At 40.4% G+C, this 14,271-nt stretch overlaps 1 protein-coding gene across 1 annotated transcript in view; it reads left to right on the top strand.

The window, feature by feature from the left end:
• Window positions 1–14,271, top strand: part of LOC149249193 (protein NPG1-like) — a 176,896-nt gene that overhangs the window by 40,711 nt on the left and 121,914 nt on the right. Inside the window, 2 exon segments of the mRNA XM_089458647.1 lie at window positions 6,613–6,871; window positions 7,649–7,901. Of these exon segments, the coding sequence (XP_089314773.1) occupies window positions 6,650–6,871; window positions 7,649–7,901 (475 nt within the window). The 5' untranslated portion in view covers window positions 6,613–6,649.

Raw genomic sequence — 14,271 nt, forward strand, 5'->3', positions numbered from 1 at the left:
ATCTCCATCATATGAGTTGGCCAAAGTGGAATTTGGCCCTAGTTGCCAATTTTAACACTCCCTCTCAACTAGGGAGAATTCCACTTGCCAATCCATCCATCATCAGGCCATCCTGCCATCATGAACCATCTCTGCATCTCGTCTCAACTCTGCTGAACATTGATATAGATAATAAAGAAGAATCGATCGAGAGTGAGTCACAAGACCTTGCCACTCTCCACTGACAAAAGTCAGTCCACATAACCAGGGGTCAAACCCCAATCGGACTTGATCCCAAGTGATTAAGTTGGTTGAACATCATGAATCCTAGACATAGGGAGTATGACAGTACACGATGCGTCCGTCGATAGTGCTATGGTCCCAAACCACTTTTCTCAACTCATTGGCCAGATGAGAGGTACTTCCCATATGCCTTGGACTACATGGGTAGGATGATGCTGGGGCAACAATAGGGAAATAATAAATCACATCTTGCTCACAACCACACGTAGGGAAAGGATGAACCACATCCTACAGTCACATGTCACAATCATCGTAGGGAAAGGATAAACCACATCCTACGCGCATGCAAATCATCGAGAGTAGGGAAAGGATGAACCACGTCCTACATGCATGCCAACCAATCAATCGTAGGAAGGATCCTACTCATGGGGAAAGGATGAACCACGTCCCACTGACATGTCAACCATCGATTGTAGGGAATGAGCATCCTACATGTGGGGAAAGGATGAACCACGTTCCACTGACATGTCCACACGTGACAACCAACAAATGCTTATATGCATCTCTCACTGGGTTGTCCGCAGGAGAAGGTGAACCACTCATCCTGCTCATATGCCATAGGAGAAGGTGAACCACTCATCCTATGCATATGCCCTCAGTCGTAGGGGAAGGTGAACCACTCACTCTACACACATGTCAATCGTCATGGGGTATCATAGGGGAAGGTGAAACGCTCACCTGTACACAACGCACCTATAGGGGAAGGTGAACCACTCACCTGATGGTCACTCATAGCTCCAAGAAGTAACCCAAGCCCCCAGGAGTTTTCAGAGCTCAATGTTCAATCAGGGCCCTCCTAGAAGGGTCTATGCATGGCTCCTAGCCTCTTTGAAGGAAGATAAACTTGACCTTACCAAGAGGCTATGTAAGGATGACAATAATCTTCTCATCTGACCAATAATGATGGAGCTTGGTAGCTCTCCAATGTACCATATGAAAATAAAGCGGTACATGAATTCTCTGAAAAATGAATCCCACTCAAGAATATCGCAATATACAATGGTGATTATCAGCACGAGCACAAATGACTCACCAACTGTCTTCATAATAAGCCATATTTGCTGCTATATTCATTCAGCCTCAAAAGTGCTTACAAAGCAACCAAATCAAGAGATATAGCACTAGATGTGCTCTTTCCATCCATCATACTGCCAACCGAACCAACATCAGAATATACATGGAATCTTAGATTCTAGCAGTGTACCCCAGATTATAGATAAGAGAATCACACAGATATCTCAATAAGCAGCTATCCAATATATGAGGCTCATCCATAGATCAACTCAGAGTCTTCATAGTGAGGCATATGACTGATAGGGTGTTCATCAAGAACACCAGGGATTCTTATAAGATATACATATGCAGATCAACAGCTTCTCCATCGTTAAGTGCAGGGAATAGTGCATCAAGACTAGGTCTTCCATCTTGACTTTAAAAGTCAACTGCCTCTTACATTGATAGATGAGAGGGTCATCAATCAGACATCATCAATAGCTGCATCCTTACAATCCAATCAACATGGCTTGTCCATAACTCCCTCTAAATATAGGGAAAGTGACCTTGCCAAAATCATAATCATCGAGCTACATGTGTCAAAGTCATCCATGTAGTTCCCTCCGAATTCTTGCTTCAGTTGGTCATCCAGCCTTTTATCAATCTGCTCCTCATCTTTAGGATGATATATTATCATACCAATCCTCAGCATTACACATGTAGACTTTCTCACATGCTCTGCCTGTTGACAGATCTCAACAGTAGTATATTAAAAGAACTTATAAGTATGACCAAGGGACTTATTCTGAATTTAGCCTTGGAATGATTTCCAAGTTTGATTATGCCACGGATCCAGGGTTCTAGCCTGATCTTAACATCTTCTAGATAGACCAAAGAGATTCCAAATTATGCCAAGTTACTTCTCAGCCACAAATATATTATCTGATGTGCTGAATTTCTTCCAAGGTTCAGTACTATTGCAAAAGAATGTGGCAAATAGTTAGTTGATGAAGAAGAACTGACTTCTGCCCTCCAGGTTTTGATGCTTGCCATTAAATGATGGAGATGAGAGACTGTGAATACTTGCTGTCACAGTTCAATACAACTTGACTTATTTTGCAGGCTAATGGAGGATCCAAACTGACTTCTTAATATTATCAGCGTGAGGAGAGTAAGTGTGGTGATTGATGTCCTATGAAACAATCTTCAGATTTATACACCTTCCGAACGCTTCTTTTAGGGCTTCAAGGTAAATGACTGATTCTTCTCAAAACTGAATGAGGATTGATATTGCTATAGATTTCTTTCTTTTCAACGTAAAATTCCATAGGTCGGCTTAACTAAGAAGTTGAAACTGTGATTCTATATGTAAGTGCTGACACTGTTGAAGAATCAATACTGCCCATACAATACAGTGATCAATAATAGCAGCAGCAGTGATATCTTGGAGTGAGGATATGTAGCTACGTCACTGTGTCATGATTCTTGTATAGGTTCCTGATATCATATAACTTGAGCTCAGTAGCCTGAATATACAGTCAAGGGGAATCTCACTGCTCTGTGTACAGTGCCAGCTCAATGAATATACATTGAGAAACAGTGTAGAGATGCCATACATATAAAGCAGAAAGCCATATATATCTACTGTACAGTTGTATCTTTGACATGTGCTTATTCACATATTGTACTGAGCTGAGACCATCATACATAGGGCGGTGAAGTCGAGGTCATGCATATATTACTGTAGCTAGAACATAACAATACCATACTGGAGCTAATTTAGCAGTGACAGCCATACTGAATGCTGAGTGCATATAAGAATGAAGAAGTTTGTGCATATAGGTTGATACCCATCATCGCTAATATTGCCATATCAATGTGAATTGATAACATACATATGACTGAAGCAAGAGATATGTCGATGTGGAACTCATTGAATTGATGCTATACACAATTGTGACAATGTCACAATGCAAAGAATCACACTGTAGCAGGTTCATATGCCAATGAGACAAAGTTACGACCATATGTCATTACAGGTAAATCGTACCAGGAGCAGGAGCATAGCCATCTAACAAATGTCCAGTCATTCCAGAGGGGCAGTATCAATACACGGTGAGAGAGTAGATTTGAGAGACTTCTTTTTGCTGCTAGTTAGGTCCTTTAATCCTTTACGACTGTGCGCTGGATGCCTCCTTGCTTCGCTAAACTGCGTACTGCTCTTGCTAGCCTTTCCATGCCTGTGGCCATGATTAAGTGACCTTGGTTTCTGTCCTCTTCTGAAGCTCAAAGAAACTACAGGTCTGAATCTTCTTAGTAAGTTCGACAGGCACACAAACACATATATGTATGTAGAATCTCAAGCCCAGAATTATGTCACAGAAGGTATGAGGCTAGGTCGGATACTTTTACCACACATTCATTTACAAATGGAAGTTACACAGGTCTGTAATTTGCAAGAATTATTCTTTCAGATCAAGCAATATGTGAGCAGACAAAGGCTGAAACAGAGAAGACCCTTATTATCTTCGTTGGTCCTGGAAGGTTTCTTTCAGAACTTGGCAAGAAAATAGCACAATACCTAGTTGTTTCTTAGATCTGCAAGAGATATTTTGAAGAATACATTACTTTTAAGATCAATGCAATGATCCTTCCTTCATGGCTCAGTCATCTCCAGAAACAAGGCCGAATGGCCTAACAGTCATGTATCAAACAAAATCATTCTTTAGCTAGCCTGTGATGATAAATTTTCGCTCAGAATTTAATAATTTATTACCTTAGAGGGCTGAAACATTTCTGCAATGAATCTTCAACATTCAAGCCTTTTGCTGCTTTAAGGATCGAATCCAACTGAGCCTTGGAGCTTTTCACCACAGAACTGAATTTGAAAACATCATGCCAGACCTTAGAAAAGGAGATCAAATTGCTAAAATATTCTTTGCCAGTCCCTTCTGATAAATTGCAGAGATTAGAGGTCGAACCTCAGAAACTTTTTAGTGATTGCATTCTCTCTTGCTTGGGCTTGTCCTCACCTAGCTCTGATACCATGTTAAATTTTGGTTAACATGCTCTTTGCTTAGGATAGTTACTTCAACATTTCATATAGCCCATTTATCAATTTATTTTATTGACAATCACATAAATCGTCATCATATTGACAGTAACTGAAGAAAGAACACAAACGATAAATGAAGAAGGCAAGCCAAGACAAGAGAACACAAGGATATGGCACAAGCCAGGGAAAAACCCCAAGATGGGGAAAACCCTTGATCAATTCTTCTTATTATTAATATCAAATGCTCAGCAGAGAGAGAGTACAATAATTCAAGGTCAAAATTGACTTGCCAATTTTGAAGATCAATATCACTGCTTCTTAGATAAATAGATGGCTGCAAATATGGAGTATACAAATAGTACCCTCTAGGGTTCATGTCATACTGCTGTAGAGGCTTCTGCTTTCTGATTATCTGGTTAGGGCTTGATGATAAGCTGCTACAACCCTCTTCCACAGCACTTGGATTCCTTCTTTGGCTGCGGCCTCCCTTCAAGCTAGTCTGCCCACATTCCTCTACTGTCCAGGGCTATTTCCAGCCCTCTAATATGCCTCACAGCCTCCAAGCAGAAGGAGATTAGGTCTGCGGCCCTTCTTCTAGCCACAATCAGTCACACGGCCCCCCAATCAAAGGAAGATAAGGCCTGCGGCCCTCCTGGAAGTGCTCCTGAATAATGCGGCCTGCTTCTAGGAGAAAGACTCCACCTCAAACAGTCCCAAACCATCATCAAAACAACCCTCAACAGGTGTGGCTCCTCTCTGCTCAAACTCGGACCTGTGATGAAGATAAAAGTGCCCAAAACAATTCACAAATGTGCCCAGAATTTCTCCAAACCAATCTCGGCCTCCTGCCTATGGAACTCGGCCCTTGGAGATGACTAGAATGATGCCAACCTTGCCCTCATCACCTTCGCTGGAGATCTTCTTCTTCTGCGGCTATTTCAGAGAGGAGAAGAATGAGATATTGATGTGTATAATGAGGATAGAGGTCACGTCCTTTTATAGGAGATGGGGAGGGGTTTGACTTGGTTAATTAACCTAGGCCGACCTTGGTGAGTTACTCATGAATGGGCTTGAATTCAAAAATATATTTTCCCTTAACCAATTTTAGTGATATTTAGGTCGATTTTGGTCCTCTCGAAAAGTGGAATTCATTGCAATAATCATCTCCATCATATGAGCTGTCCAAAGTGGAATTTGGCCCTAGTTGCCAGTTTTAACAGTTGTGCTCCATGTCTACATTTGGTTTATTTAAGTTTACTATGTATTTTGGGTGTTTGCTCATAACAAGTAATCTCACTTATGATGTAAAAATACTATATAATGTTCAACAACGATAATTGTCTGCAGAGTTATGAGCGAAATAAGATATTGTGACAAGGGATTATATAGGGTATTTACTGTATATATAAACTGGGTACACCCCTAGGTTATCTTAACTATCTTTAACTAGATCTACCCAGGTCCCAACCAAATCTTGACTTAATTTTGTCTTTGAAAATGGCGTCGAATTACCCTTAAAATAGTCCAAATGATGGTTGACTTTCACTAAAAGTTGGTTGTTGATTTTTGTTGACATTTTATCTTTTTCTCAAATGAATTTAGTTAAATTTGAAATAGAACACTTGCATTACACTCTTTAAATAACTGCTTTTGCTCCTTCCAGGGGAGCTTATTGCTTCAGTAAGGTTGAGTTCTCTAGCAAATGCGACTGATTTCCATGTAGTTTCTTTATGAGGGTTATTACCATGCCAGTAATTATGCTTTCATTTCACTATTTATTATTTTTATAATTTTTGTCCATAATCGTTACAGGTTCAGGGACTTGTTTCTCTCCTCGTGTACAACCACATAGGAAAAGTATTGTTAGGTCTTGACAATGCTTCCTTTAAAAGGGCTTATATGGAAAACTATATGCTTTCACATGAGCAAGCTAATTGACAATCTTTGAGTTAAATGATAAATCATTTACTTTGTGAGCAATATCCAACAGTCCACATTACTACAGTGATAGTTTCAATTCAAACTCAAAAATATCATACAACAAATTGGGTAGAATTGCTATTGCTATATCAAGATTTTATTAGTATGTAAAAATGAATCTGTGAAACAAGTCTAAAATTGAACATTGGTGTTTACTATTCATGTTGAGAATGGCACATACTGCATTATTGCTGGCCTTTGTTGTTTTAGAGATATACTTGTCTGCTCTGAGTATGTATATGCAATATAATTTATTTTAACATAAGGGTATTGATATTATTGAATAATTTCTCAAACAACAGGTGGTTGGGTAAATGCTACACCAATTTGACCTGGTGGATGCCTCGGCTCAAAAGTGTGCTGTGCAAAATGTTGTGTACCTGTTCAAGGGAACAAGTTGGGGTAGAGGAAGGTGGTCTCTCCAAAGATGTGATGGCTTTCAAAGAGGTCTCTGCCAATGGACTCTCTGCTAAAACAGCTGAGGTTGAAACGAAACTTGATGAAGGAAACATTGAAGAAGCCGAGTCTTCACTCCGTGAAGCATTATCTCTAAATTATGAGGTAAATTACCTGATATGATGCTTTAATACCAGACAGCAGTTGAATATTTCTACCAAAAGGGCATGGTTTTAGAGGCAGTATGATGTGAAAGATGATCAGCTTTCTTAAAGATGAGAAAATTGTATAAGATTAAGAAGCAGATACTGTGAGAACCTTTGTGTTTTGTGTTCCATAAAAAATATGATTCTCAATCGAGTTGCTTAGACCTGTACAAGTCTGCCAGTTAGTAATTACTTTATTCATATCTCTTTTGTTGGACAGGTATATGCTAGTTTCTGCAATGTGAATGAATTATTTACCTCAATAGCTTGATTGTTTATCATTTCAGACTCTGTGAAAACTTTAGGTATGCTGTTGGAAACAATTAGTCCCTACTATGATCCCACTGACACCTGGCAAATGTCCAGCTAAAATGAGAACAAGAATTCTGAAGCTGGTGTCAAGGAGGATTTTAACGGATTTAACTATTTGTTGATTTTTTCAGAATATATGCTATATGGCAAATCTTGCTACATGCCTAGAGCTATATTCCATGTTTTCATATATACACATGTAAAATCCTACCTGCAATATGAAGGGAAGAGAGATTCTATTATTGGCTGCAGAGTATCATTTCAAATTGTGAATTAGGATCATTGAATAGTAGGAACTGTTTTTTTCTAGGGTAAGAACATCACTATTGTCTTGCTCAGATACATAAGCACACTTCCTCTCATGAGTCACACTTGTGATTTGATTCTGTAATGCTGACATGTTCTCTTGATTTGATCTTTTCAGGAGGCTAGAGCTCTATTAGGAAGATTAGAGTATCAAAGAGGAAACATTGAGGCTGCCTTGCAAGTATTCGAGGGAATTGAATTACATGCTGTAAAACAGCGCTTACGGTCGTCTATTTCAGAAAAAGCTCACTCTAAACGAGGTCGGTCACGGCAAGAACTATCACAATCAGTTTCACTACATGCAGCCAGCCTATTGCTTGAGGCGATATACTTGAAGGCATTGTCACTGCAAAAGCTTGGTCGTCTAACAGGTGCACATTCTTGTGATCTTATTGCACCATGTTCTTAGGGAGATGTTTCTTTTATGTATTCTATATAAGCTGACCAGGCACAACTCGTTCTTGTACTTTCTGCCATACATCTGTGTCTGCTTTTGATGTATCAGTTAGCATTGGAACACCCGTTTGATGTAGTGAGACAATGGCAGTCAAGTTGAACCTCAATTCTTAAGTTGTGGCAACAATATTTCTTTGTAAATGAAAATCTCTTCTGCAGTAGGAGTTTCAATGAGGATTGATCTTTTTCAAAACTTGCAATGTTCATACCTGGTAACTCCAAATGTCGGTTGTACTGCATATAAACTGTGAACCTTATGACATTTTTGACAGGGATAGACACTTGCATGATTTTTGAGTTTTGGTTTGTATAAAATCAGTGTGGAAAGAAAATCAAGAGGCAAGCAGTTAATGCAGCTGTTTACTGTTCAATGCCTTGATTTGATGACTTTATTTTACGTTTCAGCTTCTTTGATTTTTTGTTGTTGTTGTTGTTTATATAATTTTATTGTTTTTTTGTTTATTGTGGCGAATTTTGTATATATCTATTACAATTTGCACATTTTGTGAACTTTGGCACTGGAATTTTTTTGCAATCTTTTGCCTTCATGAAACAGAGTACAAATTAAAACGATGCAACAATGATGGAATGCTGTAAAAAATTGCTAAAATGCCAAAATAATTTGGAATTAGTATTAACCTAAAATTGGGGAAAAAGGTTTGCGTCTCAGGGTTTTATTTGGGCATGCATGGCTTTGGATGATAGTGGTGGATTGTCTTTACAAGGTAAACAACGGAATATGGTCACTCTCTTTTGCTGGATATGTTTGAGGATGAATGCCTTTTCCAACTGTATTGATTCCTATTATTCTATTCATATAAGATACCATTCTCCTTTCTTTCTCGTCATTAGAGCCATAGAGTCCTTTGGTTTTCTTATGTTAGGAGTGTGCCTCAATCAAGGTAAGTTCACAGCCTTCAACATCCCTAGGGATACTTTGTAATATGCCTGGTTGTATCTACTGTCTTAGCTTAAATATCTTTTATTTATTGATATGTGAGGATGGGATATGTTTGGATGCATATGAGTCATTCTTATATTCCTTCAACGCTCCTATAGATATTGTGTAATATACCTGGTTGTATCTACTCTCTCATCTTACAGGTCATTCATTCATTGCTTTTGATGATAGTGGTGGATTGTCTTTACAAGGTAAACAACAGAATATAGTCAATCTCTTTTGCTGGATATGTTTGAGGACGAATGCCTTTTCCATATGTATTGATTCCCATTATTCTATTCATAGAAGATACCATTCTCCTTTCTTTCTCCTCATTAGAGCCATAGAGTCCTTTGGTTTTCTTATGTCAGGAATGTGCCTCAATCAAGGTAAGTTCACAGCCTTCAACATCCCTAGGGATACTTTGTAATATGTTTGGTTGTATCTACTGTCGTAGCTTAAATATCTTTTATTCATTGCTGTGTGAGGATGTGATATGTTTGGATGCATATGAATCATTCTTACATTCCTTCAACACTCCTATAGATATTGTGTAATATGCCTGGTTGTATCTACTCTCTTATCTTACAGGTCATTTATTCATTGCTCCACAATGATGGGATATCCTTGTATTCACATGAGCGATTCTTACATTCATTTATCAGATGTGTCTTTGATGATAGAGCTGGGCCATTATTCTTTTGAGTTTTGTTTTTGTCTGATAAAGTTGTTACCAAGAAAAGGTGATTGCCACAAGCTTGATTTTTCCTCATTTAGGGGAAGTGTAGCACCTCATCCACAACATATCACGACAAATACGACATGGGACGATGTCATTAATTTTTCTTGGGACCATCTGAAATCCTTTTTTTGTTGCATTCTGTGAAAGGATTTATGGCCTTCCAAAGCTACTGATTATATGCCTAAGTACTCTAGATCGTTTTCTATTACGAAAATGAATCTCGCTATGGGTTGTTGTCAATGGGAGTGGAAAACGTAGTTATAACTTATTACTTAAAAAAAGTTGTAAGAGGTCAAATGTCAAATTTATATAAGCAAATTGCCTTTTCTGGTGACTGGGATCCCTATGAGGATTGTTCTAAGTGGTTATTTGCAATGTTGACAAGGTTTTGGTGGGCTTGTCAAAAGGCTCAAGATAATGAGAAAAGATATTACAAGTTACTCATAATGTCAACTTAGATGTTGGGAAACGAGAATATAGACCTTATTATAAGTGACTCACAATGTCAACTTAGATGTTGGGAAACAAGAATATAGACCTTAGGTTGACATGTGGCATGCTTTCTCACAATTCTAGAATAACTTACCTAAAATAAGCATCCCCCTCATTTCATCATTGCCGCTAATCAACATCCCAAACATGAATTCATACTAAGATCTATGGCATTAATCTTTTTCCCACTTTCCATTAAAGAAGAATTACACCTTCAAGGAGCTAACAAAAGCTGCATTTTTACATCTAGAGTGCCATTTCTATATTCCAATGGTCTTTTTCCTTTTTATTTGTTGACCCCACATGTGTCAACAATCCAAGAAACAGGATACAAAGGAGTGGACCAGTGTTGCGGGGGAGCGCCCCCCTCCCCCCTCGATCCCGCTCCCAATCCGCGCTTCGGGCGGGAGCGCGCTCCTGAAAAAATTTGCGCTCCCTGCTTATTTCCGAATCAATTTAGGGAGCGTCACTCTCGTCACTCCGGGTGTGATTTTTATAGCCCGAGAGCGGTCGGGTAGCGATCGCTCTCGACCGCTCCCGGGCTATAAAAATCGCTCTCGGCGACGGAGAGCAATGCCCAAAAAAAAATCGCGCGGAAAAAAAATTACGCTGGAAGAAAAAGCGACAGTAGGAAAAAATAAAGGGAGGGAAGGGAGGGAGAGAGGGAGGGAGGGAATATAAATAACCCTCCCTCAAATGAATTTCATTATTTGAGAAATTGAGAGAGTGAGAGTGAGAGCAAGAGAGAGTAAGAGAGAGTGAGGAGCAAGAGAGAGTGATGGGCAAGAGAAAGCAAGTGAGAGTGAGAGCAAGAGAGAGCAAGGAGAAAGGAGAGAGCAAGGAGCAAGGAGCAAGAGAAAGCAATGAGCAAGGGGAGATTGAAGAGTGTTAAATTATGGTATGTTCTATGCTTAGAGCAGTTTACTTATTTTTCTTCTTATTAGCCATAGATTAGCAATCACATATACATTAAGTAAAGTGCAGATAGAACATTAAATGATCAACAGAAAACAAGCCAAGATTAGAGACACAAGATGTGGCGGCTAGCCAGGGACAAACCCCAATGCGGGGAAAACCTTTGATCAAATCTTCTTTTATCTTCAATAGTTCAGCAGAGAGAAATAGTACAAAATCTGAATTCTACAATTTTATATCAGCAGCAGCAAACCCTAGATCAGCAAAGTCAAACTTGGTCAAACTAGTTGAAATTGACCTCTAAAATACTTGGTCAATTTCTAGTCAACTTGTCCTCGAACAACCTGAAGAAACAAACCTTGAACAGTGGTAAAAGTTCGGTCAATTTGCAGATTTCTGAAGTCAACAGCCATAAACTAGGGCAGTCAACACCGGTCAAACCGGAGGTCAGATCACCTCGATTTTCGTGCCAAAAATTGCGCCCTACCTAGGAGAGGCAACCACACCCAATCCACACTCTTGGAAAGTCAACGCTTGGTCAACACTGGTCAAAGAGATGACTTGCTGCCCTAGCGTCCTTCTTTCTGCGTCTTCCTTGCCCTAGGACGTCTTCCTTTCAACCACACGTGTGAGAGAGAGAGAGGCTCCTTTTATGCATAGGAGAGAGAGAGAGAAGATGAGTGAATTGAATTGTCCAAATGAGGAGAATGCTCCTTGTATTTATATGCAAACGTTGAGGTTGAATAGACATGACTGTTGGGCTTCTGAGCCTACATAAGTTTGCTGGCCGACCTTGACAATTTGTCCATAATCAAAATAAATTCATATCTCCATAAATACTTATCGGAATCGGATGATCTTTAGATCAATCCTACACCTATCGATGAGAGGAATCTAGGAAAAATATCAGAAGCCATAAATAAGGTGATCCACATGGAGTTTGGCCCTAGTTGCCAATTTTAACACTCCCTCTCAACTAGGGAGAACTTCATCTGCAATCTGTCAGACCGTCGCTGCTATCCATCAAATGGATTGCCCTGTACAACTTGACCCCACTCTGCTCTGCTCTGCTTTGCTCTGCTTGAACTATGAAGAAGAAGAAATGATCAAGGATGTATCATACCATCCTTCACTGACCCGAAGTCAATCTCAGAGTGTGAACCACTCTCACTGATCCTAGATCAGTATCATTGATCCCAGATCAATGGAGGTCATCCTAGCATAGGGAGTAGGGTAGATACAACAATGCGTCCATCAATAATACTACTATGGTCCCTATCCTCATTTCCCTGCTCATTGATCAAATGAGAGGTACTTCCCATGAGTCCCAGACTACATGGGTAGGATGCCTTGACAGGAGAACTAATCATCCTGTCCATAGGAGAATGAATCATGCTGTCCAGTGGATGCCACGGAGAACTAATCATCCTGCGCCACAGTCGCCACAGAGAACGAATCATCCTGGCCCACAGGAGAACTAATCATCCTGTTCCACAGTTGCCACGGGGTGTCACAGGGGAAGGTTGAACCTTTACCTTGTACATAGTGCACCACCAGGGGATGGTGAGTTGCCCTGTGGTCACATGTCGCTCCAAGAAGTACCCCGCGCCCCCCTGGAGCTCCCAAAGCTCAATGCATCGTACTCGACCCTCATAAGAGGGTCTCTGAACGACACCAAGTCGTTCTCGGAAAGTCAGGAATTTGACCTTTCCTAGGGGCTTTGTCAAAATGTCAACGACCTGTTCATCTGTACCGATATGTTGGAGCCTTATTGCTCCTTGCTGCACCATATCTCGAATATAGTGGTACCTGATATTGATATGCTTGGAGCGATCATGAAATACGAGATTTTCTGATAAACGGATCTCGCTCTGGTTGTCACACAGAATGACGGTGGTATCCAATGTGAATCCAAACAGCTCACTGAAGAGCTTTTGCAATTACACTGCCTCATAGGAGGCCATGCTAGCAGAGATGTACTTTGCCTTGGCGGTGCTCAAAGCCACTAACTTCTGCTTCCTGCTCATCCAGGATATCGAGGCAGATCCCAAAGAGAAACAACACCTGAAAGTGCTCTTTCGGTCCACCACACTGCCTGCCCAATCAACAACAGTATACCCAAGTAGTCTCACATCTCCGGCAGTGTATCTCAACCCATGAGTGATTGTGCCACGAAGATATCTCAACAGATTCTTGGCACCAATCCAATGTGAGTGGTGAGGCTCAACCATATGTTGACTCAATGTGTTGACTGCAAAGCATATATCTGGACGGGAGTTCACCAAGAACATTAGTGCTCCGACGAGTTGACGATACTCGGTAGCATTTCGTAAAACAGGTCTGACAGCACTACTGCTTAACTTCTTGAAGTCAAACTCCATCGGGGTAGTTACAAGCTTGGAGTCCACCATGCCAAATCTCTCCAATATCTTCACCACATATTTTCCTTGAGATAGGAAAATCTCCCCTGGTTTTTGCCAGATTTCCAGTCCTAGGAAATAGTGCATAAGTCCTAGGTCTTTCATCTCGAACTCAGAAGCCAACTTCCTCTTACATTCGTGAATGAGAGGGTCTGCGCCTGTTAGAAAGAGGTCGCCAACATATAGCACCAGTATGAGAGGCTTGTCATCTATAGCCTTAAAGTAAAGGTTAGGGTCGGCCTCACTCCTAGTGAATCCCAACTTCATCAAGTAGCTATCGATTCTCTCATACCATGCTCGGGGTGCTTGCTTTAGCCCATAGAGGGCCTTCTTCAACCTGCACACATGAGATTCTCGATCATAAATCTCAAATCCTTCGGGTTGCTCCACATAGACTTGCTTTTTGATCGAACCATGTAAGAACGCAATTTTTACATCCATCTGATGTAGGTTCCATCCTTGCGAAGCAGCAAGGGCTATGATCGAGTAGATGGTGGTATATCGGGCAACAGGTGCAAATATCTTGTCATAGTCTATACCTTCCTTCTGGGAGAAGCCATGAGTGACAAAACGAGCCTTATACTTTTCCGCACTTCCATCAACTGCATGCTTTATCTTGTAAAGCCATTTTGAAGCGACAACTCCTTTGTCTTGGGGTCTGGAGACCACATCCCAAACATCGTTTTTCATAATGGACTCATATTCCTTGGTCATAGCATCCTTTCATACTTGATGCTTGACGACATCTGTGAATGACAAAGGCTCATTTTGGATGA

This window comes from Pinus tabuliformis, chromosome 7 (genome assembly GCF_031772625.1).
Source record: "Pinus tabuliformis cultivar Carrire ecotype Pingquan chromosome 7, CPIR1, whole genome shotgun sequence".
In the NCBI taxonomy this organism is placed as follows: Eukaryota; Viridiplantae; Streptophyta; class Pinopsida; order Pinales; family Pinaceae; genus Pinus; species Pinus tabuliformis.